The 26,479-nt window shown below is 43.4% G+C and overlaps 1 protein-coding gene across 2 annotated transcripts in view; it reads left to right on the top strand.

Annotated features, from left to right (window-relative positions):
• The first annotated feature begins 11,908 nt into the window (after positions 1–11,908).
• Positions 11,909–26,479, top strand: part of PIP4K2A (phosphatidylinositol-5-phosphate 4-kinase type 2 alpha) — a 201,297-nt gene continuing 186,726 nt past the window's right edge. Inside the window, exon 1 of one of the 2 annotated variants that reach the window (XM_073334225.2) lies at positions 11,909–12,264. In XM_073334225.2, coding sequence (XP_073190326.1) covers positions 12,124–12,264 — 141 coding nt within the window. In that variant the 5' untranslated portion in view covers positions 11,909–12,123. The remainder of the gene's footprint in view (positions 12,265–26,479) is intronic. The other variant, XM_073334226.1, reaches the window with a different exon arrangement.

Genomic DNA, 26,479 nt, shown 5'->3' with positions numbered 1-26,479 from the left:
ACCAAAATAGTTATATTGGTATAAAAACTGTGTGTAGAACCAGGCCTTATACACATGTAGGTACATTGCATAAGCCCATTCTCTCAGTTCATTCGTTCTGTTAGCATCCACAGTGGCTTATGCTAGCTTTCTTTCAACACCTTTGGGGAAGGGGTTAGGAACCCCTTTTACCCTTAGCTGTACCCAGGCTATTAGATCATTCCTGCCTCTGCCTCTCTTAAGATGCGATGTCAGTTTCCTTTTCTCTGAAGTCTCTGAAGACTGTACATATTACTTAAGTCTCTCCCAAACTACTAGTCTGTCAGACTATCAACTAGAGTACCAGCAAGTATTCATGGAAGGCTGTTTAAGAAATCCCTGAATATTGTCCTTTTCCTCCTTTGATGTGATAATAACCCAATTCAGGGCCAAAATACAATAAAACTACATTATTTCTCTTTCCATCTAGGGTAACTTTGAATAAAAGCTGTGTGTTCTTTATATTGTTTAAGTTTCTCCTTTCCTAGTCCAATTTTTATCTCAATAATTATTTGCATTTAATAATTGTTTTTTCCTTCCTCCAACAGATTACATGGGATCTAAGGAGTGGGTCTTAAGCAGTTTCCCTAAAGAGTCATTTTCTCACTGATTGTATTTGACAATTCTCTGAAGAAAATAGTTCATTACTAGCGCCCTACCAAATTCATGGCCGTAAAAAACGCCTCACAGACCGTGAAATCTGGTCTCTCCCTGTGAAATCTGGTCTTTTGTGTACTTTTACCATATGCTATACAGATTTCACAAGGGAGACCAACGTTTCCCAAACTGGGGGTCCTAACCTAAAAAGAAGAGGCGGGGGAGTTGCAAGGTTATTGTAAGGGGGTCACAGTATTGCCACCCTTACTTCTGCGCTGCCTTCAGAGCCGGGTGGCAGCTGCTGGCCAGGCGCCCAGTTCTGAAGGCGGTGCTGCCACCAGCAGCCGGGCAGAAATAAGGATGCCGTGGTATGGTATTGCCACCCTTACTTTTGTGCTTCTGTCTTCAGAGCTGGGCCCTCGGCCAGCAGCTGCCACTCTCTGGCTGCCCAACTTTGAAGGCAATAGAGCAGAAGTAAGGGTGGCAATACCATACCAGGCCATCCTTACTTCTGCATGGCTGCTGGTGGCAGCGCTGCCTTCAGAACTGGGTGCCCGGCCAGCAGCCGCCGCTCTCCCGCTGCCCAGCTCTGAAGGCAGCGCTGCCGTCAGCAGTAGCACAGAAGTAAGAGTGGCAATACTGTAACCCTCCTACAATGACCCTGCGACTCCCCCACAATCCTCTTTTGGGTCAGGACCAGTGTTCCCTCTAATTTTTCCCACCCATGTATGAATTAATTTTGTTATGTGCACCAGTATGGAGGTGATGTGTGACATGGTGGGCCAGGGCCAGGTTGGGGCACCTCTCCCATGGCTGCAGCAGGTCCGTGCTGGGGCTGGGGCTGGGGAAGGGGTGCATCTCCCCATGCCACGGCAGGTCCATGCCGGAGCTGGGTTGGGGCGCCTCTCCCATGGCCGTGGCAGGTCCATGCAGGGGCTGGGTGAGGTGCCTCTCCCACGGCTGCAGCAGATCCAGGTCATGCTGGGTTGGGGCCAGGGAAGGGGCGAGTCTCCCCATGGCCGCGGCAGGTCTGTGGCTGGCCTGGGTTGGGTCCGGGGCTGAGGGAGACGCATCTCTCCCCACCACAGCCCTGAGTGTCTGCGCAGTGCTTAACAGGCTGCTGTGCAGCCACGCGGGAGCGCAGCTTAGAGGGAACTTAGGTCAGGACCCCTACAGTTACAACACCATGAAATTTCAGATTTAAATAGGAATTTGGTAGAGCCCTATTCATTACCATGCAGATAGAGGGAGCCTTTGACATAGAGTAGTTATTGCAAAATCTCCTTAAGAGAATCATAATTTACTGAACACAACATATTAAACTCACTGTAATAGATAAAATTCATATGAGGCTGCAAGACATTAACGTCACAGAGGCATTCAAGGGCCATTTCATGAGTAATAGTGATAATGAGGGTTCAAATCAAGTAGGGTGAGGGGACGTTGAACCTGGATCTCCTAAGTCATGGGTGTGTGCTCTAACCACTTGCCTAAAGGTTATAAGGGTCCTGCTCTTCCTTCGTATTTTATGAGAAAGGGCTTAGGTGCCTAACTGCAGGAGAGAGTTCATAGCTGTTAATGGAGATAAGCACCTCTTGAAGATTCAGCGTTTTGCACGTAAAGTCCCTTTAAGAAGTGGGGCTTAGGCCACAAGCCTCTCCTCAGCATTTCCTGTTGGCTAGCATAGGTGACTCCCCATTCACCTTGTTGGCTTTTGTGAATCCCATTCTTAGGTGCCTAACTCTCCCCACGCATTGTATAGGAGCTTGGGCACCTCACTCGTGGTTGTGGATTCCATTAGGTGACAAGGCATCAAAGTCAGGTGTTGCAATGCTGAACTTAAGTTTCCTTTGTGAATCTAGCCCTCTGTGTCTCATTTTCCCCATTCCTAAAATACCATCCGCATAGAACTGTCAAGAGGCTAAATTCATTCATATTTGTGAAGTGTAGATTCCTTCAGAAGGAACAATATAGAAAGGCAAACTTTGTTTATAGTAACACTGAATGAGGTTAAATACAAGTGTAACTTATATTAAAACGATACATCATGATAACAAAGGTAAACTGTATAGCATCCCCGTACACACACACTTCCAGGGCGGCCCATGGGCTGCTCAGCAGTGAGCCATAGAGCATGCTATGAGAGCTCCTCTACTGGCCTCTATACCAGGACTTACATATGATGTGCAAGTGCCATGGTGTGATGGAAAATCTCACCCAAAATCTTATGACTAATGAAAAAGTAGTTAGAGGAAGATTGAATTGAATAGCTATTTTTACCAAAGTAGATTAGATCTCCATCAAACAGAAATTTTCTCAAAAAATATGCAAGTAAAGCAAGTTAATAATGCATTTTATTTCTCAATCTGTTTATCAAAATGCTTATCTCTGTATGTTTCAAAGGTTGCTAAAACCAGATTTAGGAGAATATCCTCCTAAATATTTTTGACATATGAAAAAGAACATCTTTCTAACAGAAACAAACTTCTGGATAAGCACAAAAGTAATTAAAAACCAGATAATTCAATGATGTGACATGAATTACATGATGAAGAAAAGTGGTGTGGATGAAAACATCCTCAAGACTAAAGGATAAAAATAAAGATGAATTATAGACAGGCTCCTTCTTGAGATGCAAAATTATTATTCATATAGCTTCCCATACCTACTTACTTAATGCTCCAGTCATGGATCTAATTTTAAACAGAATAACAAATGAATTTATTTTTTACTGTTAGCAGCTAGACATTGTATTGGATGTTATTAGAAGTATGTAACTCCCTCCTCCTATGGAATTGTGGTATAGTAAAATATGGACTGTCCCTGTACTAGAAAAGCTTTCTAACCAAGTACATACACAACAAAAACACCAGAAATGGAGGATAGATATTTGGTCACCCTTTCTAGAGCAGTGGTTCTCAAAGCCAGTCCTCTGCTTGTTCAGGGAAAGCCCCTGGCGGGCCAGACCAGTTTGTTTACCTGCCGCGTCCGTAGGTTCGGCCGATCGCGGCTCCCACTGGCTGCGGTTTGCTGCTCCAGGCCAGTGGGGGCTGCGGGAAGGGCGTCCAGCACGTCCCTTGGCCCGCGCCGCTTTCCGCAGCCCCCACTGGCCTGGAGCGGCGATCCGCAGCCAGTGGGAGCCGCAATCGGCCGAACTTGCGGACGCGGCAGGTAAACAAACCGGTCCGGCCCTCCAGGGGCTTTTCCTGAACAAGTGGTGGACTGGCTTTGAGAACCACTGTTCTAGAGTAATGACAGGTTTCAGAGTAGCAGCCGTGTTAGTCTGTATTCACAAAAAGAAAAGTAGTACTTGTGGCACCTTAGAGACTAACACATTTATTTGAGCATAAGCTTTTGTGAGCTACAGCTTATGCTCAAATAAGCTCGAAAGCTTATGCTCAAATAAATGTGTTAGTCTCTAAGGTGCCACAAGTACTCCTTTTCTTTTTGTTCTAGAGTACTTAGAGGAGGAGTATCAGGGGGTAGCCATGTTAGTCTGTATCCACAAAAACAACAAGGAGTCCAGTGGCACCTTAAAGACTAACAGGTTTATTTGGGCATAAGCTTTTGTGGGTAAAAAACTGCCAGCAAGCCAGAAACTTTAGCCAGATTCTTCGAATATTAACCTGATCCTAAATAAATAATGTATGATATTATAAGTTAACGTTTTATTGTAACTTAGTCTTAATTAAAATTTAAAAAATAAACTTCTCCATGTTTCTAGTGTAATATTCCAATTTAGATCCATTTCCCAGGAGACATTGCTAAAAACAAATATCTAACAATGTATATAGGTTGATATCACACATTAATTTGAGGCCAACTACTCATCCCGTGCACCAAGCATGAATAAACAGGCTTTTCATGGGATATTGATGCATGAACTGGGTGAGGTGAAGCTTTCCATCCTTCAGCCTGGAGCAAAGATCTGTCGTAGCTGCATAGCCATTCCATGCAAAGTTGGCATTTTGGTTAATGGATAATACTTTGCAGACCCACTGGCTACTCTGTGAGTTCTACACATGGAAGGCTTGTGGGTTTGGGCTCTACTCCTTGTGAACCCAGAAGGGGTTAACCACTTCACTGGGCAGAAAGGAGGAGGTTAGCCCTTTTAGATTGCACAAGCTGCAAGATGGGCAGTTGTGGATTATTAAGCTTCTAGGAGCTGGAACTGACAGCTGTGCTGCCTAAGTGGGGGAAGTTATAAAAAGGAAGCAGAAGGCCCCAGAGGGAATTAGCTAGCTGCTCTCTAGCTTCATCCTGACTAGGGGGAAAGAGTAACTAGGGAAATTAACTTCCTGCTTGAACTAAGGAGGCCTATGCTACTGCCAAAGTGACCCCAATAAGACTGTCTTTATTTGCTTGTTAGTTGAAGTAGATGGAAAGAAGCTGCCCTGTGTTCTATTACATTTACGATTATAACCAAGAGAACTGCCCCATCACTATGTTATTTTCCCAAGGATGGGAGTGGAATGGATTTTCTATTTTTTGTTTTTAATATAATTTAATGTGACCCTAACCCATAGTGGTAGCTGGCGTTCTTGTTACTGGCTTCATAGTAGCAGATTGGGTTTCCTGCTGGAGAAGAAAAGAAAACTAGCAGTGCTCAAGTTGAAGCATCAGAGTTACACATGCTTGTAGAGTTATTAATACTATTTTTTCTATAAATCAGTTTTTAATATGTCTATATCTTCAGAAAATATTAATTTTGCTATCTAAGTCATTGGTCTTTGAAATTATGCTTATCCATGTTCCAGGGCCATTTGAAAATTCTTCCAGTGCTGTAGGATGCTGGGAATTCAGTAACTTAAAAACATATCTGAGAAAGATGCTAGATAGTCAGGATAAGTAAAATGCTTATGCTTGTAAACTTGTATGGAAATTATTACTGGCTACATACATTTTGTTTCTTCCATTCGTGAAAGTAAAGGATCAGAGGGGTAGCCATGTTAGTCTGTATCCACAAAAACAAAGAGGAGTCCGGTGGCACCTTAAAGACTAACAGATTTATTTGGGCATAAGCTTTCATGGGTAAAAAACCCATGCATCTGAAGAAGTGGGTTTTTTTACCCACGAAAGTTTATGTCCAAATAAATCTGTTAGTCTTTAAGGTGCCACTGGCCTCCTAAAAGCGAAGTGATTACCTCTCTTTTTGTATTCATTAGATGAAGGGAACAGAGATGCCCTGTTTTCAAAACATCTTGTCTTATTCTGTTAAAGCAGTTTTCTTTAAAATATTGAATTGTTTCACACTCTTGTAGGTTTAATTTTCCTTTCTTTAGAAGACAATTAATATACAGTTTGTTTTCACCACATTATAATGCGTTTTTAAAGAATCACAAAGAGATTCTAGAACTATAGACAAGCTTTAAAGTATCCCAGCTTGGCTAAAAATGACATGTGCTCGGACCAATTTATAAAGAAATAAAACAATTTATAAGCATGCTCCAGCTGAAATTAGTCTCTATGGCAATTGGCCCAGGGAAACTCTGTGGGCCTTCTGTGCTTTGCAGCTGCAGAAGATAATTGCAAGTCTTAAGAGGAATTATCACCTTCCAGTAGCCAAGCAAATAATCACTTGAGTCACTTAAGAATTCTGTGATTTCCCCTTCTTAAAGATAGAGTCCTTAACTCACCCATCACAATTGTCCTTATTGACAAATAAAGCTTGTCTTAGACCATATGCATATTGGGAAAATACCATGTTAGAAAACATGCTAACATGCTCCACTGTGATGCTAAACATAACTTAGCAACTAATGTCACCAGGAACAAGTCACGTTTAAAAGCTGGTTAGCAGGTCACGGTTAATATCAGCTTCTCTTTGGCTGGTGAGATGACAGCACTCCTCCTGTTTCAATCTACTCTAATCACTATTGAAGTTAGTCAGGGACAGCCAAACATTAGTACAGTATTGGCGAGGAGAAGAGACAACTGCCCAGAAACTCCAACTGAGAATATCCTGTGCCAGATGAAGAGTGAAACAAAGACTGATACAGACAGGATGAAACAATGAATTCTTCCAAGCCTATGCTGAGGCTGTATTACAGGCCAAGAGAATCTTCCTTTCAGCCTCCATTGAAGCTCCCAAATCCCAGCCCAAGGAGCTATCCAGGGTGGTAAACCACTACACGAATCCTGAGTGTCTACAGTCTGCATCAGAACCAACTACTAACAGCTGCAAAGAACTATCATCCTACTTCACTGAAAAGAAAATGCACATTTGGGAAGGCTTCTCAAACAATCTGGATCCACTCCACCTGCACCCACCAACCAACAGCATGCATTCCAAGAGTTCAGTACATTCACTCAACATGAAATTCTGGACTATAAGAGAACCCTAAAGGAGTTTCAGCCCAAGACTTTTGAATCTGATCCATGCCCTTCCTGGTTTGTGAAAGAATCATGGATAATTGGTGCCACTCGTGATGAAATCAGCAAATGCCTCCTTCAAGGGAGGAATCTTATCTTCTTCCTTCAAACACATAATTGTATGACCAACACGAAAGAAACCCACCATGGATACATTGGTTCTAGCCAACTACTGCCCATGTCAAACCTTCAGTTCCTTAGCAAGCTCAAAGAGAAGTTAGCCAAAGGCCAACTACAATCCCATCTTGTACAAGACCAAGTACAATCTGGATTCAGTATGAGACAAGGAACTGAAACCACTTTAGTGGCACTGATGATCTGCTATCAATGGATAGAGGGCAGACATCCATTCATATTCTCTTAGACCTTTCTGCAGCATTTGACTCTGTTGACCATAAGATACTGCTATCTCACCTGAGGGAGGTGGCAGAGCTCCAGGGCAATGAACTAAAGTGCTTTGAGTCCTTACTGAAGGGATGCATCCAACTAGTAGCAATGGGAAACTACCTCTGCCACTAGACTGATCACTTGTGGAGTCCAAAAAGGATCAATTCTCTCCTTGGTCCTATTTAACATCTCCATGCAGCTACTAGGTGAACTAGTCAGATGACATGGCCTCAATTGCCAGCAATATGCAGAAGAAACACAGCTCTACCTATCTTTCACCACATATGACCTCACCACGACCAAGAGGAGCCAGTACTTGGATGAGATCAGTTCATGTTTGAAGAGCTGGTTGAAGCTGAACGGGACAGAGCATATGCTGGTGGACATAGGAAAACATTCTGAAGAGTCTGCAGCCATGGCACAGTTGAAGGTACACACCCACAACAGGTCAGTTCAGTCCCTAGCTTAGGAGTGCTCCTGGATTCCTTGCTGACACTAAGCTGTCACTTAGCAACATCCATAAGAAAGGCTTTCTGGCATCTCCGGTTAGCTATCCCATCCTGACAAATGATGGCCTCAATTATACCTTTATCACCTCTTGTCTAGACTACAGCAATGCAATATACCTAGCCATGAAGGCTTTAGTGCTTAGGAAACTCCAACTGTTACAGAATACTGCAGTGTGTCTCCTCAGCAACAAAGGCTACTGAAAACACATATGACCTGTCCTCCACTCTCTACACTGGCTTGCTATAGAATTTTGAATCAAGTTCAAGGTCTTGGTCATTATCTTCAAGGTATTACATGGCTCGGGCCCAGGATATCTAAAAGAAACAATGGAAATGAAGATTGTGGTTAACAACTCTGTTCCTTTGGACGAGGGAACTTTCTACAATAAGGATAAAGCTCATCTGTCCAGGAAACATGGCTTTCTTGGGAACTAGTCCCAGACTGTGGAACGAACTCCCACAGAAAACAAGGACCATCACAAATCTTACCACCTTCTGTTCCAAGTGCAATGCACATTTCTTTTACCTTTTGTTCTCTCTCATCAATGTATAGGGGTATGTGTGTAGTATTATGTGACTTTAACATTCCACTGCGCACACTTCTCCTGCTGGGGAGAGGATGATTCATGTGACAGATATTAGTTACATTACTTAATGCAGTATTGAAAGGCACTTTTGTCAATGAAAGTAACGTTGGTGTAAAGCCGACAAAGTTATTATATCTGCCATTTGTGCATAGCTTACTGCTTGCATTGGCACTGCACCTATTAACTACGAGTGCCTGTGTCAATGTAAAGTGTTGTACACCATGGGTAGGCATCCCAGTGTGCTGCGTGCTGCTGTATGGCACAGTGCCTTCTGGGAAGGTTTCACAATGTGTTGTGGGACAGAAATGACTTGCCTAGGGATCTCTGGAAGCTAGGGGTCACATTCGCAGTATGCAACTTTCTGCAGCCCATAATGCAATCCATATCCCATGAATTTTCTTGCCTTTTTTTTAAATCCTGCAAACCTGTGCAGCCCTCTTTGGTGTCCACCATCTTTGACCATAGCATGAAGCCTGCACAGTGCTGCACTATTTTCATGAACATTGCAAATATAGTACAAACAATCCTCCAGTACTTTCAGACCCACAGGAAGAACCGCAACAGTGGGAAACATGATTATTTCTTCAAGGACAGACTATTAAAAAGACATAGCAAAGAACAATTCAAGGTTATTGGTGGTGTTCATGGAGCAGCTGCAGCTGGTAGAGAACTCCTTCTGGGCCAAGGAAATGAGCACTGACTGGTGGGATCACATCATCATGCAGGTTTGGGATGATGAACAGTGGCTGCAGAACTTTCTGATGCAAAAGGCCAGATTTTTGGATCTGTGAGCTGAGCTCACCTCAGCCCTCGTGTGCAGGGACACGAGAATGAGAGCTGTATTGACAACTGAGCAGTGAGTGGGGATCACGCTCTGGTAGCTTGCAATGCTGGATTCCTACCTGTCAGTGGGAAATCATTTTGGAATTGGAAAGCCCATGGGAGGGAGGGACATTGTCATGCAAGTGTTTGGGACCATTAATTATGTCCTGGTACACAGGACTGTGACTCCTGGCAATGAGCAGGACATAGTGGATGGATTTGCAGCAATGGGGTTCTGTGGGGTCTCCACCAAGTATGGCATACAACTTGTTGTAAAAGTGGCAGGTCTATGGCTCAGCATGAGAATGAGAGTTGGCCTCCTTGGCCTTGTGGTATGTCTGGTGCAGTTCCTTTGCTTTCATGCAGTACTGCTGCTGATCCCTGTCATACCCCTTTGCCTGCATACCCTGTGGAATCTTTTCGTAGATGTCCACATTTCTACAACTGATCCGTAGCTGTGCCTGGACAGCCTCTTCCCTCTGTAGGTCCAGGAGATCCAAAATCTCTTGTCTACTCCAGGCAGGAGTGCATCTAGTACATGGAGCCAGTGTGGTCAGCTGTGCATAAAAAGAGAGAGTTGCTAGGTGAGCTTGTGGGGTGTTTAAAGGGTGGGGGCTTCCGGCCTCCATGACCCTTAGGCAGTGGAGTTCACAATTGTGATTAGAATAGTCACTGTCAGGCATTGTGGGAGGTGTGTTAGGGTTGACATAGAGAGATAACCTGGGTGACACAATATCTTTTATTGGACCAACTTCTGTTGGTGAGAGAGACAAGCTTTCGGGCCACACAGAGCTCTTCATAAGGGTTGACATAGGTCACACAGTGTCTACACTTGCACTGTGTCACCCTCTATAGATCAACCATGGCTGATTGCCGTTCAGGGAGGCAGTTATGTTGTGTTAATTGCGTGCTTCTGTTGGCCAGAGATAAATATGAGTGTAGACTTATGGACAAATGGGTTGACATGAGGTGACTTACACTGACCAAACTTTGTAGTGTAGACCATGTCTCATATACTATGGTGATGAGTGTCGTATCAGAACCTACAGAGTATAGAATAGCCATTGGGTGCTGAGCTCTTTTAAAAACTGGCTCTAACTTTATTTTTGGGCACATAAGTAAGTGATCTGCTTTTTTTCCCAAAAGTGCTGAACATACAGCAGCTTCCGTGTCTGCAATAGCAACTTCAAGCACCTATAATTTTTATTTTTTTTTGGTGAATCTTGTTTTAGGAACAAAAAGGAAACAGTCAGAACACCTCTCCATATACTCCTACATAACTTTATAATTTAAAAAAGAACTATGGAGAATAAGCTCTGAAGTCCTTGCTCTTCCTCCTTCCATCCCACCCTCTCTTCTACTAGAAACTGCAAAGATTAGAACACAATAAATTCTAACACCTGTTTGGATGCAAGTGGGATGGAGAATAAGCACCACTGAGTTATCTGGCTTTCATCTTGGTTAAACTTTCACATAAAAGATGGAAGTTATAGGGAATTGGAGAGGGTGAGAGACTCAACAATGGGTGGTTGTGTGTGCAAATTCCTCTAGATATATGAGCTTACATGTAAATCTGATCTTTTTTGCTGAGTGATCAGCCCACGAACAAAGCGAGATCTGCAACATTCCGGATCAATATGTGCAGTTCAGAAGGTGGTGGATACATTGACAGTGCATGCTTAACCTGTACAAGTATGTGGAACGTGAACACTTGCTAGAGTTGTAATTACTGAGGGAGATGTGTGGGATGTAGGTGGTATTTCCTTATCAGTCAGAGTCTGAGACAGAAGGAAGTGCCTTGCGAAGATGCCAGTTTGTCAGTGTGTGTGTGTGTGGATGCTCTGGCATGGTTATGAAGTATTTTGTAACCTGTTATTTCCTTGCTCCTTAGGGCATGGGTAAAATCACTTAACTAACCGTAATCCCTTTTCAAATGAAGCTTTTAAAACGGAATATTATAGAATACATACTACAGGGAAATATCTTTTTTTAAAATACGGGCAAGGCAAACTGATGTTCCCACAGGATAAGGATCTTCAAACTAGGCACGAGAGAGATGATGGATCTTCCCGGTGAAGCGCCATGGGGCTGCCAGTCACGGCAGCGCACCGTGACCGAAAGCCTGGGGCTGGGGGACTGCACGCCCCGGTGCCTCAGGGCAGCAGCGGGGTACCGCTGTACCGCTCGCCCAGGGCTGATGCCCGCTCCAGAGGCCAGCGGGCCCCTCCTACGCAGGCGGGTGGAGGCAAAGGGGAGCGCGGTGCGGTGACGGGCTCGCCGAGCTCAGGCAGGTGGCGGGACGAGTCTTCGCTAGGCTGGGGGACGGGCTGGCTCCCCACACGCCCCCCGTGACATGGAGACAGCGGGCCCCTCTCCGCCCAGGGAAGGCAGCTGGCTTTCCCCAGCCCGTCCCCTCCCCCTTTTATTAAACGGGGTTTTCCCTCCGCCCCCCACGTACCCCAATGTTACCGCCTCCGCCCCGCTCCGCTCCGGGAGCGGACCCGGAGGGCACAGTGAAGGCAGAGAGGCTTCGTTGCTGCCAGTGCGCATGCTCGGCTCTCTCGGGCATGCGTATTGGTAAGGAGGGAGCCGAATCTCACGCTGCCCCCTGAGCCGTTCCCGCCCAGGGGCGGGGTCGCCGGACGCGGAGCGCGGCAGGCGGAGGAAGCCCTGGGGAGGAGGCGGGGCCCTTGCAGCGAGCGGCGCAGGCGGCCAGGCCAGGATGTGCCTGGCATCCCGCGGCAGGCAGCCCGCCACCCCCGTGCAGCGCCAGCCGCCTCTCCTCCGCCCGGGCCCGGGGCGCTGAGCCGCCCCCTCCCCTCGGCTGCGCCATGGCGGCCCCCGGCAACATCGTGTCCGTTATGGCGAGTAAGACCAAGACCAAGAAGAAGCACTTCGTGGCGCAAAAAGTGAAGCTGTTCCGGGCCAGCGACCCGCTGCTCAGCGTCCTCATGTGGGGGGTCAACCACTCGGTAAGTGCGGGGCTCCCCGGCCTCCCTCCCTGCGCCGGGCTCCCCCAGCGCCCGCCCCCTCCGCAGCCCCCCGACCGCCCAGGCAGCCGGGGACCGGGGCATCCATCCCCCTCCTGCGTGGGGGGCAGCGCCTCTTCCCGCGTGTGGGGGGCGCCTCTCGGGGGTGACAGCGGGTGCGCGGCGCCCCGGGCCGGGCTGGCGGGGGGCTCCGGGCGTCTTGGCGCTGCCGGGGCCGTTCTCGTGGCCGGGCTGCGCCGCTCGCCCTGGGGCTGCTGGCTCGCAGCAGTTGCCGTGACCGGCCGTGGCGCAGGGCAGCGCGGTGGCGGGGATCGGCTCGTGCTCTGCCGCCAGCCCGCTTGGCTTCGCCGCCGCTGCTGGGGACGGACGCGGCTGGCGGAGTCGCGGTGAGTGTCCAGCAGCAGCAGCAGCAGAGAAGCGGTTGCTGTAAAGGGGAGGGGGCGAGGGAGGCTCGCTAGCCGCAGCTAGTGCAGCCTGCCTCCCTCCCCCGCCTCGAAAGCACGGGTGTTTTAGTTGTCTGAGCCAGAGAGCGAGCTGGGGAAGTCGGAGAAGCGCCGCCGGCTTGCAGTGCTGCAGTCCCCTGTCTCTGAATCAGCGATAGCGGTCGTGGAGCGGAACCCGTGCGATGGTAATCTGATTATGAGGAGGAGGAGGAAAGCTGAGACATGACCACTGGGTCTGGGCAGAGCCATAAAAGTTTGCATATCTACATGCATATTGTCCCTGATCTGCCGTACTGCTGCAGCAGCTGGGTGGGAGAAAACTGTTTCGCTTCTCGTGGCTTTGAGGTCTTCAGTAGCTAGGGGGGTGTGTGTGTTATGTACATGTCTCACCTTCCCACCCCTCCCCCTTTGTGTAACTGTGACGATTGTTAAAACGTGAGACTACTGAGGTCTAATGTCTGCATTAAACCTTTCTCCAGATAAGGAAAGGTGACTGCATAGCTGATCTTGAGTGCCTGGGGTAGTCTGTGTCCTGTTGATCAGTGATGCAATTTATTAAGCAGTGGGCAAAATACATAACAGAGGAGTCCATTAAGTCACAATATTTCTCATTATGATTTGGGCTGTTCTACCTTCCCAACAAGATCTGTTCTTAAGAAGCGGGCATATTGGATGTATTATGGTAATAAAAGCAATTATAAGCTTTTAACTTCTTGAGTTCTGGTACCTCAAAAACAGTTTAAGCAAATGTTTCTGTTTTTTGCTGGGGTTGAGAAAGTTTTTTGTGTGTGCTCTTGAGATGGTAAAACTGCCAAATGGCAACACTTGCCAAGTGTCATATCACTGTGCAGTTGATACGCTGTTATAACTACATGCTCTCAAGGAATTTAATGTAGCCAGATACATAAAAACTAATGGTGGCTTGAGGGTTTAAATTGGGAGCCTAATAATGAGGGTGTCACATGCATGGGGCATTATGTGACTCAAGACACAGCTTTGCATCTTTAAATAGCTAATGCAGAAGGCTAATGATGTAGAGTCTAAAGATCACCTAAATCCAGACATTGGGGAGTAAAGTCAAAAGCTTTTTGGACTCTTATGTTAGTTTTTTATTGGTAGTGTTAGCTCTGTACTGTCACACATGATATTTTCTATTCATGGAGGCACACACAATTGATACTTTGGAATTCTTGCAACTAGTTAATAGGAGATCTAGCTTGAGATCACTGAATAAAAGCAGACATTTCAGTACAACAATAAAGGTGGTCTTACTACCAAAAATCAGACTCTCCTTGCCATGCCACCCAACCCCTCTGGTCCTGCTTTTTTTGTAAAGTTCAACAAAAGGATTTTTAAAGAAAATTATGAAAAGGTCAATAACCTCATCCCAAACCTGTAGTCCTCAGTCAACAATCTAATCATTCGATCATACACCATTTAACAGACTTGACAAACTTGATGATTTTTTTAAAGAAAATCTGTAGGTTCAGATTTCTTTACAATGGTGGGCAAGCTTCATTATCTCCATGGAGACAGATAAAGTAACTAACTCACAGAGGCTATGTGACTTGCTTAAGATAACAGAAGAAATTGGTGGCAGATCTCAAAATAGATTGCAGATCTCCCAAGGGACAATTGTATTTGGTGGCATCTTGTATACTGGACAGGTAAGGGAGGAGAAAGTATATATTACCTTTTGTCACTATTACTAGTCCTATTACTATTACTAGCAGAAAAGACCAAAATGTGTCTCCCACCCTAATGGTAAAGTAAGTAGCAAACAAGACAACTTCATGTATGACACTTATCAAATGCTGTTATAGAGCAGTTTGAATTATGTTTCCTTCAAGCTTAAAGCTTCTGCATATCGGTTAAGGAAATATAGCAAAATCTAAGTGCAAATAACTTATGGGTTAGTAAATCTTGCTCATTTCCTGTCTTTCTCCCTCTTTCTTCATTTCTTTCATATCTCTAAAATTCATTCTGTCCCACATATCTTTCTCATTCTGTTCATTGCCCTCTTTTCCTTCTGGGGGGAAAAACAGCCTCTCCTTCTTGCTGTTTCTCATTCACCACCTGTGTCATTTTTCTTCCTAAGGTGCAACATTGGGGAAAGAAGGTTGAATCCTTTCTCCCCTGTTGCAGTCCTGTCAGGTTCTTCACATTCTTTCTCTTCCCTACTGCTCCACACCCACAAATAACTTGAACATTAAGGTATATAGTAGGATGAATTCTGCAACTGTGTGGGAATGAACAGTTCACTTCCTAGCTGTGTCCTTTGTTTCACATGCTCTGAAGAGACGGGAGAGCAGAGGTGCTGTCAGTTGGCTAGATACAAGAGTGAGGTGGCATGTAGGGAGCTGTGCCTCTAGTGATGAGAAACAAATTTCTGTGACGCTATAGAACATGTAAGACAAATCTGGTATGTATGATGCAAGACTTTAGAGCAAAATATGGAACTATTGTATGAAATGCAGAAAAGATGAGAAGCTTCCTTCCATTGTGAAAACTATTTTTTTGTGTATGAGGCATTCTGGACAAGAGGATACAGAGTAACACATTGTTCCCTACACTTTGAGTTGAAAATAACAAACTAAAAACTTGGCTAGGGCTCAAGTGAAATATCAGTGTTTTAGCAGTAAACTTACTTAAAATAGTCAGTTTCATGTGAGAAGTGTTTGATTCTTTGTTGGCAGGAAGTGGTTCTGAGCATGAATGTGTGATATACAAATCTTCCCATGGTCAAAAAAGGATAAACTTATAAAGATTAGAGTGAATAAAATGAATTTATATCCACACTAGCCTGTTGCATTTTATGTCAATGGAGGAGGAAGAATTTTTAAATGACTTCTCATCTTGGACAATATTGAAGCAAAAGGACATCTGAAGAGGGGAACTTTGAGGTTTATCCTGCAACAGAAAAGTAACAAAGTAGCTTTCAGCAATTGTGTTCCAGTGCCAAGATTATGACAATTTGGCAGCTTATAAGAGATCTGGAAGAAATGGGGGGGATATCTGGATTCATCAAGGACAGAGGTTGGAGATACTTCAGAGTCAGTAAAAGAATAAACTGGAAGCCACGAAAGACTTGGACTATTAAATGAGTGTGGCTATAAAAATAAAAGAATGTGAAGTCCATAATGATAGTAATGAGACTAATTAACCAGACACAGAATAGATTACATTCATTAGAGGAAATAAGACTGACAGTAAGTGTTGGCAGTCTTAGATCTGCTTTCTAATACTAAGTATGTACATCAACCAATAAAGAAAGGAATAATGCCAGATTTTGAGATTTTGTAATACAGAAAGTATAATAGAAGACAAAAAGAAAGGAGAGAATATGTGAAGCAGTCACTGTATCCTGTATTTGAAATATAAATGAGACAAGAAAACACTGAAAGGGGAAGGAAATTGACAATTTGGAGTATATTGAATGAAATCAGATTCAGTGAGGGTAGTGAACTGGGGAGGGGTGTTATAAGAAAAGCTCTGAAATACTACTTGTGCATAGGCGGCAAAGAGTCCTGTGGCACCTTACAGACTAACAGACGTATTGGAGCATAAGCTTTCGTGGGTGAATACCCACTTTGTCAGATGCATGTCCGACGAAGTGGGTATTCATCCATGAAAGCTTATGCTCCAATATGTCTGTTAGTCTATAAAGTGCCACAGAGCTCTTAGTCTGGATCTGGAAAAGCGGCAAACACGGCTACCCCTCTGATACTTGTGCATAGTGATGAGTTCTAATTATTAACAAGGTTCAAAGTGCCTTACTAAGGTATTGTTGTGAATTCCCATTCCCTTGGGGAGAAGGGGTGAAATCAAGCAGGATTTCTTCCCCCCCCCTCCCCCGCCGGGATCTGTGCTTGCTTTTTTTTTTTTGGTCTTCTGTCATTTTGAACTGGTAAAACCACAATATGTTCTGAAAATCTCTTGATGCTAGAAACATCAAGGTTTAATCTGAATCTGTAAATGAAAATTGATCTAAAGTAAAAAAAGGAAATTGAGAGCACTCAGGTTCTGGTGCCTATTGGAAAACAAAGTTCTAGAGCTGTCTAGAAGCCTAGAGGGAAAGAATACGTAGTTGGTGGTGACTGGAGAGATAAGCAGGGCTGCTTGATGGAGATATGAATTGTTAAGGAGGGGGAACTTCTGGAAAGTAGGCAAATATCACGTGATTTTTTTAAATTATTTTTTAAAGCTGGCTAGCAAATCTGTTTTAGTCTTTATAGGTGAATTCACTAAGTGGTTCTTCCATTCTAATCACAGTAAATATAAAAGTTGCTACTCGATAGTGCAAGATTAGAGACTGATTTGACTCAACATGCCTGTACTTGAAGGATGTGATGGGAAACTAGCAGTTGACTGTATTACAAGTATTGTAACTGAAGTAATGTAAACAATTTTTCTAAAGTTAATGTAAACATTTCCCAGAATACTCAAGTAGCAAGAAAGACAGAGCACTTGTGCTCATTTTAAAATGCCAAAACTAATTTATTTGGAGTATTGCAGATTAAATATGCTATTGAATGAAACTTGGCCTATTGAAGTAGAAGAGTAGAACATGGAGTTTGATTCTCCAGGTGAGAGATTTTTCATGTTGCAATCATAGTAACCTCAAAGATAACTTAAGTCCTTGTTTCATGTATTCAAGCAGTTCTCCACATGTGCATAATTTAGGAGTAACCTTATCTATTGGAGTTGGACACTTGAAAATGGCAAAGATGACTTTGGTTATGCTATTAAAACAAATAGGGCTCTATCCTTGAAATGGGAGAGAAGGGTGGAGGGCCAAGGTGATCATATGCCACCTTTATATCTTTCCCCCAGAGCTGCAAGGGGTTGGTTTGGTACCAGGATGAAGTTAGAATGACCCTGTGTCTACTGTTGTTTATGCTGGTATCCCCTAGAACAGGGGTTCTCAAACTTCATTGCCCTGGCAACAAAAATTATTACATGACCTCAGGAGGGGGGGACCGAAACCCGAGCCCACTCCAGGTGTGGGGGACCGAAGCCAAAGCTCAAGAGCTACAGCCCCAGGCCACAACAAGTCTAAGATAGCTGTGGCAACCCCATTAAATCAGTTGTGACCCACTTTGGGGTCCCAAGCCACAATTTGAGAACCACTGTACTAGGTGGTTGTTTTTGCCAGTTGGGATTTGGTGATCCCTGATAGCACTCCCAGGTACTTTTCAGCTGACTGCCCTACTTCAGTCTGCTGTCTTGATTGCATGTTTAAGAACTTGGATGGAGCAATATGCAGTTTTCTTTTCAGACAGAAAATCCTGAGCTACATTAGAACTCCTTTGCCCCACTTGGCATATAGGCAATGTGCAACGGTGGTGTTACTTAATTGTAAGCTCCTTGTTTTGGTTTAATGTATACCTTATTTTGAGTAAATAGGTTTATAAGGTGAATTGCAGTTTGTTTCATAAAATCTTTTCCCTTCCCCCTTTGGTTTCTAGACATTAGGAAAATAACATAGAAACGAGATTTAGATCTCTACAATATCAGGAAGGATGATAGGAAGATTGAGAAAATGCTAAAACTCAATTGCAGTCTTTATTCAAACACTTTGTTAGATGGGGTTTTAAAGGACTCATCTACACTCAGTAGTAGCAGCAGTTGCCACTCAATTCCAAACAAGCTATAGGAGTGACTGTGAGATGAGCAGTACAGCTGCTATCATGGTTCACTATGCTTCTGATCCCTTTGCTTCTTGAGCTGATTTTTTTGTATCCAGTTTTGAGTAGAGAGACCCTCTTCCCCTTTTCTTATACATTTTAAAGTAATAATTAAGACTGTTTAACACCTGATGGTTTAAATCCGCAGCTTTTTGTCTTGTAGCATCAGCTGTCTGCACCACAGATTACTCAAGAAATATCTGTTCAGGGGAGGGAGGGGCCAGGCATACCAACTGTACTAGCAACTGCGTAGCTATTATTCATAGCAGCGATGAATGCTGTTATTGCAGTTGTCAAAATAGTAGCTTTCTCCAGAGAAGGAAATGGCAAGACTAGAAGTTGAAGGAGTCGATGTGAATTCAAAATATATTAATGATAGACTTGAATAAAAATACTGTAGTATTTTTTTGAAAGAAGCAGACATTAGAAGACACTAGGAGAAGACTTTCCAAGGGGAGACAGGAGGAAATAAAACGTGGTTTATTACACCAGCAGGTGTAGGTAATAGAGCAACTAATAAAGCAATTAGAACTATTAAAAAAAAGTCAACTGGGCATCACGCCCAGATACACTAAATCCTAGAATGCTGAAGAAAATCGCAAAGGAAACAGGAAAGCCTTTACTGGAAACCTAGTTCACTATGCTGTAGGCGCCACAAGAGACTTGGAGAGTGTTTGGCTCTTATGTCCCAGGGGGACACCAGGAAAATACATACCTGGAAACTTGACTTCTGCTGTGTGAAAGGTATTTAAAACTCTTGAAGGAATACGGACAGGATTGATAATTCAGTAAAGGATAACCAACATAAGGTAATGAAAGGGGGACCACGTATACATGACTTTCTTGTTGCAAAAATGTTGTGCAGTTAATAATCTCCTCCAAAATCCAAATACATCTTTGATAACACACACAGATTAAGATGCACAGTAAGTGTGAAACAGGAAGAGTTAGCAAAGTCGGTCTTAAAGTAGATCACTGGGAAAGCTGTTTCAGTCTGTAATTTGAGTTTATGAACTAGGATGTTGCGAAGGCTGATCTTTTTCCACTTGACATCGGAAATAGAGAACAATTTTCTAAATTTAACAGGTTTATTAACCTTTGCAGGGAGAGGCAGGATTTAGCAGAGCAAACAAGTTAATAAGGAACATAAGAATTGTCTTACAGGTTCATGCTTGTGCTTCATCTAGTTTTGTAATCCACCCTCTGATAGAGGGAAATACCAGATGCTGTAGAGAGGGTAGAAGAAGGCCCAAAGTGGCAGGGTACAGAATTAACAGCCCAGAGGAAGAAACTACTTAAGGTCCATCAGTAAGAGGCTGTCTATACTCTGAGGCAGAAGGGTTTATATCCCTCCTATTCATTTGGGTGGCTCTTTATATCCTATATAATGTAACTGGCTTTTCTCACTGTCCATGTAAGTGTCTAATCCTGTTATCCTTTTGGCCTCAAATACCTTGTGGGACTGAGTCCCACAGGCTGCTTACGCATAGAGTTACTATATGCTTGCTGTTTTAATGTTAGATGAATCTATATTTTGTTTACCAGCAAGAGTTACTTGTAAGCTAGGGGTAGAATTGTCAGTAGAGATGTTTCCAGAGTGGTTAATGGGGAAGTTGTGGAAAGATTGTTATAAAGTAAAGCTATAAGTTATATATACACTATTGGTCCTGAGGGACTTACAGTCTAATTTCTATAATTGTGTGGCTTTCTCCTGGCTTTTAAGGGTGGCCTATAGTCTCTAAGGGGGAAAAAGTAATGTGTGTGAATTTAGTGCCTTATATTAACTTTTTAATTCTTATCGCCGCCTGTTTTTGCTTTGTACTCTGGCTTCTTTCTAAACCAGTCATGTACTTTTAGATGCCCCCTCTAACAAAGCAACCATTAAATTTTCTCCTCCCTCACTTCACTGTAGTCCAGCAGAGGTTGCCCTGTAACTTACAGTAAATCTAGTTGATTTGGTACCTAGAAGTTTGTGTGGGCTTTGTTTAAATCTAGTTTTTTAAATGTATGCCATGCAGACTGTGACTCAGTAAATAACCTGAGAGCTGCCTCAAACTTGAGATGCTTATCTCCATACTATATGCCAGACTTCAAGGGGCAAAGTTAAGGTTGGATAGTTGTGTGGGCTGTGTGTGTTTCATAGAGTCGTAATGGATGAAGGATTATATGGCAGAGGAGAACTGAATAAATCTCTTATTTGTCCCTTGTGGATCTTCAGTGTTGGTTCTTAAAAGTACAGAATTCTTGTAAGGAATGTCTCTGGAGTTTTAGCTGGAGTCTCTTGAAACGTGTTTTCAACTTCAGTTCTCTCTAACAGTCTGAGAATCTTTCCCTAGGTTCCTTCACCCACCCCACCCCCCCTTAAAAAAATCAGTTTATCGAAGTGCTGCAGGTAGTGAGACTTGCTCTAACTGTCCTTTTGAAGTCTGCCAAAGCGGGGCTCCCCGTTGCAGACATTAGTTAGTCTTCATGACTAAGTTTCCTGCACTAGCCAATGTCCAACCCAGGTATAACTCTCTCATTCCAGCTCTCTCTTGTGGGCTTATTAATTTTGGATAATACTCCCATGTGCCACTCAATCCCTTGTTGGTCCTTGCCCCAGCATCATGACTCCTCCCTGACTTATGTCGTGCATTTCTTCCCCAGTCTCTTCTGCTGCCTATCATCCATGTCTTGTTCAGTCCAGCAGTAGCCCAGCCTGGAATCAGCTGCAGGCTGGTTTATATTTTAAAATGGTTGTTTGTAAACTTCTGTTATATATAACAGAGCTGCGTGCACAAGTGTGACTTGACCTGCGTGCACAAGTGTGACATGAAAAATGGAGTGGGAACAAGACAAAAATAAAACATGGCATGCTACTATAAGACTCAGATACCTCTGTCTGGATCACTTCTCTGGCATGGCCCCAACATACTGGAAATAAGAATTGAACTTTCTTTAGTTTGGTTCAGAAATGCTAAGTGGCTTGTTTCAGCAGAGGTAGTTAAGTTACAAAGACTCGGAAGCAGTGTAGGCATGCTTACAAAGTACTCGCTTATGCGCAGGCCCAGGTTTTGCTTATTGTCTGAGCCTGTGAGCTTCTGCTTCCTGTTGCCTTTCTGAGAGGGAGAAAGGACTCTAACTTCTCTCATGTGCCCTTCCTAGCTGCCTTGTTCATATTCCTGACCTAATGAATGCTGGGTAACACCTTTTGTGCCAACTATAGGGTGGAGGAAGGGTTATTCAATATTTGTATCTTCTCATTGTTCAGTGTGTGGCCCTAGGCCTTATTTATTGAACACTATTAAAACCGTGCTCTGAAGATGGAATTATTATTTTCTGCATTGGCTTTTCTGCAGTGTTCATTACAATAGCACCTGAGTCCATGTGGAGTGAAGGGGTGGTAATATCCTTATTTTACAGATGGGAAGCAGAGGCACTGAGATTATAGTCAAAAGAACCCACTAATTCTGGATGCCCCATTCAGACACCTAGGATCTGATTTTTTCAGCATACTTAGCATTATATATCACTTCATATATTCAAAGTACAGCTCCCAGTGACTTCAGTTGCAGGGGTAAGTGCTTGGCATCTCAGAGTAGATCCATCCTGTTCACTGTATGGGCAGAGGTCCTGTAGAAAAACTAAAGACTATATCATTCATATGCACTGGGGGGCAAATTAAGATTGCAAAGGCACCTTAATTCTGGCATTTCTTAACTTTTCAGTTCTTGAATTTTCAAAATTAGTGTTCAGTTTTTTTTCAGGGTAATTTGCTAGACTTTTAAAAAAGCAAATGGCAAAAGCAGAAATTCTATCAAGGTGGTATCATATTAGCACTTGCATGAGTCTTCAGCAGGGTTAGTCTTTAGATCCACCAAACAGACCTCAGCCACGTGATCTGACAGAGTAACTGAATGCAATAGTTTTCCCCTATCTGTGGACCAACACTAGAGAAAGATGAGATACGCTTTGCTGGGGTTTTCGTGATACTTATTGAAATCATAAGGCTTGGGATTCTTTTCTTCTTGGGGTTCCGTTTAAAGCTCTGGAGGGGAGTGTGCTCTAATGAGCAGACAGACTCTTCTTCCCACTTTTCCCAAGCTTGACCCCCTTCTGCCTTGTCCCTTCCCCCTAGACCTAGTTCCATTCTCTTTGCCCAGCCAGTTCCAGTTCCCCCTTTTCTGGCTCCTCATCCAGTCTGTCTTCACCCCCCTATGTTTCCTATCCTTGCTGACTACAGACCTGTTAGTGGATGCAACAAGCACAACAAAAACAAAGCCTAACTTTCTGCAGGCATTTCAGAGACTTCCCTCAAACTTCACAATTGCCTATAGCTTGATCTAAAATTAAGGCCATTCCTGGATTGCAAGTTGCAAAATATGTCAATCTCTAAAATGGAATCATGCTTCACCATTATGGTGAGCAGTGCTAATTAAGTTCATAAAGCTTTGGACCACCTCATGTCACCTTTTATAGTGATAAGAGCTGCTCGTGGACAATGGAACACCTTTTCCTGTGCATGTGAGGTGCCTAAAAGCAGAGAGTGGTCATGTATGTATAAGGAATCAATTCTAAATCTTACACCCATTTACAAGAGGACTTCCCTTTTCATTAAGTATCTTATGTTTTCTGCATACCACATAAAACATCTGTTTGGCACACAACCTAAAGATATTTAGCTCTTCATGAATCCTGAAGAGGATGTTAAAATCTACATCTCTTATATAACAATAATTGTAGCAGTTCTGGTATAGTTAATGTTCAGGATAGGTTTCTGGGTAAAGCTTGGCTCTTCTAAGTGCTCTAAAAACCACACAGTTACTCAGATTGCCTTGAAATGGGTGTGCACTTCTTACAGAAGTCTTAATTCATACTTTTGAGCCACTTGACATATAGCCAACAAGGGGTATGGTTACTGGAGGCTTTGCATACATGTCAGCTAAATCAAAGATATAAATGAGCAAACCCTAGGTCTCTTGCAGGGAGAAATATCACAGATCCTTATGATATATCTTGGAAAACTTGAGCTCTGGAAACTTTGATGACCCTCATACTGGCACACCTGGCAGAGCTATTTATTTTACTGACCTGCTTCAGATTATTGTGACTAGAAACTGCTCAATGACTAGGGCCCTACAAAATTCATGGCCAGGAAAAACACATCCCAGACTATGAAATCTGCTCTCCCCCTGTGAAATCTGGTCTTTTGTGTGCTTTTACCCTATACTATACAGATGGGATTGTTTAGTCTGCAGAAGAGAAGAATGAGGGGGGATTTGATAGCTGCTTTCAACTACCTGAAAGGGGGTTCCAAAGAGGATGGATCTAGAGTGTTCTCAGTGGTAGCAGATGACAGAACAAGGAGTAATGGTCTCAAGTTGCAGTGGGGGAGGTTTAGGTTGGATATTAGGAAAAACTTTTTCACTAGGAGGGTGGTGAAGCACTGGAATGGGTTACGTAGGGAGGTGGTGGAATCTCCTTCCTTAGAGGTTTTTAAGGTCAGGCTTAACAAAGCCCTGGCTGGGATGATTTAGTTGGGGATTGGTCCTGCTTTGAGCAGGGGATTGACTAGCTGACCTCCTGAGGTCCCTTTCAACCCTGATATTCTGTGATTTCATGGGGGAGACCAATGTTTCACAAATTGAGGGTTCTTACCCAAAAGGCAGTTGCGGGGGGTGGGTGGGTCGCAGGTTATTTTAGTGGGGTCATGGTATTGCTACTCTTACTTCTGTGCTGCCTTCAGAGCTGGGTGATTAGAGAGCAACAGCTGTTGGCCAGGTGCCCAGCTCTGAAGGCAGCACCCCACCAGCAGCAGCACAGAAGTAAGCGTGGCAATACCATACCATGCCATCCTTCTGCGCTGCTGCTGGCGCGGCTCTGCCTTCGGAGATGGGCTCCCAGCCAGCAGACACCACAATCCAGCTGCCCAGCTCTGAAGGCAACACCGCTGCCAGCAGCAATGCAGAAGTAAGTGTAGCAGTACTGCAAGCCCCCTACAATAATCCTGTGACACCCCTCCCAACTCCTTTTTCAGTCAGGACCCCTACAATGACAACACCATGAAATTTCTGATTTAAATGGCTGAAATAATGAAATTTATTATTTTTAAAATCCTATGACCATGAAATTGACCAAAATGGACTGTAAATTTGATGGGGCCCTACCAATGAGTTTACAGCATCTCAATGATGAGCAAGGCATATAACACACTTGCCTTCTGCCTGGATCAGGTTAAATATTAATAGGATGCAGATACACAAATCATAGGGCAGAATCTTTGTATTTAAAAAATGCACACTCTGTCTCCTTGTTATGCTTCATAGAGAGCCACTGAATCTTTCACAGGTGAATTGCAAGAAGTATTAATATTAAGTGTTGTGTCTGAAATTTTGTCTCTACTGTCCACTTAGTGTGCTGAAATTTAGGTATATGTCTGCAGTTGATAGATATTCAATATCAATACAAAATATTTCAATTTCAAAGGCATTCAAAACTGATTCTAAGTTGCTGTGAAATGGCTCTAACGTATAACTAAATTTCACTATTCCATAGTTATAGGGTAGAATTGCATCCACAATGCTCCTGTGTATGTGTGGTGACAAAAAATAAAATAAAACAAAACAATCCTTTTGCAGGGAGCTTATTTCAGTATTAGAAGCAAAATTTTCATCTGCATATCGCTAACGAAAGAGTTTGAAAGGTGATAGACAAAGCCTCTTTGTCTTGCATTGGGACCCTCTATGTTCAGTTGTTTTGATTATTGTTCTCTTTAGTTGTGCTCACAATGCACATGAAGCTTAGCATATGGACTTAATTCACTTTTTCAGAAACAATGTTGCCATATTGTGTTAATGAGTGTTGCAGTACAGCCACAGCATAACTGTAACTGTTTATGTACAGTGTATCATTGGCATATAATTCACTTAATAGTTGTGTAATGGATATTTATACTGCAGGCCAAAATATTTATTAGCTGTTGGACAATATTTCTATTCTGAGGCTGAAATGTGTAAACTTTCTTCAGTAAGATATGCCTTGAATTATAACTGTAAAGGACTCTGCCCCCTAGGGTTACTCTCCATGACAGACTTTTTTCACAAAAGCCTTTACCAAACTACCCTATCCCAACACAGCCAAATACTACATCAACCATCTACAACTAGTAATGGTCTGAGAGTGAGGAGTGAATAATTTGATAAAGTGGTGTGTCTGAAAGGGGAACAGATTTAAACTTGTTGTGCTTAGTCTGGTGTACAGTGGCTGTAGTAGTGGTAAGGTATGTGCTTGTGGTTGGAGGAGTAGAGGGCAAGTACTCCTTGGCACCTTAACTTTTCACTTCCTTACTTGGGTTTGTCAGGTGTGTTGTGTAGCAGCCCTAATGGTTTTACAACACTTGTGTATTAACTGGTTTTTAATGTTTATGCACATGCCTAGAGCCTCTATACAGGGAAATATATTGCACAAAACATCCTTCAGTTATGATAGGTGGACTCTGGGCTGAAAGTTCAGCTGACGCTAGTAAAACTATATGGGTAGCATTTCTACTAAGGCATAATATTTAAATCACTGCTTTTATGAGCAAGGGCTAAAATACAAAACCCACTTCTTTGACCTAGCATCCTACAAAAGTATCAATGAAGATCTCTATGTATAATACCATGGAAATGTCTCTTATTGAGTCTAGATATCCTTTGTATTTAATATCTTGAATGATAAGACCTGTAAAGTCTAGTATTCAAAAGTTAAGAAATGCCAGAAGCAACGTTGTCCATGAAACCTTAACTTGTCCCCCTTTTTGCAAATGCATTGGCAGTCTTAGCCACTTAAAAAGTCTGTGGCAGAGCCAGGAATAGAACACGGCTCCCTTGGGTCCTAGTCTCTTGTGACTGGAGCCCTGCAAATCTGTGGATATCTGCTTTATATCTGCAGGCCATGTTTGCTGCTCACGGAATGGATGTGGATACAAATTTTGTATCTGCTCAGGGCTCTACTTCTGGCACTGGAATGTCCTTTCTGTTCTTGTTACTCTCTGCCTCATTCACTGTCCAGATGCACTGAGTGAAGTTGGGGTCCTGTAAAACAAAT

This window comes from Lepidochelys kempii, chromosome 2 (genome assembly GCF_965140285.1).
Source record: "Lepidochelys kempii isolate rLepKem1 chromosome 2, rLepKem1.hap1, whole genome shotgun sequence".
NCBI classification, from domain to species: domain Eukaryota; kingdom Metazoa; phylum Chordata; order Testudines; family Cheloniidae; genus Lepidochelys; species Lepidochelys kempii.
Note: the sequence above shows the minus strand (reverse complement) of the source record. Positions and strands in the feature narration are given on the sequence as shown.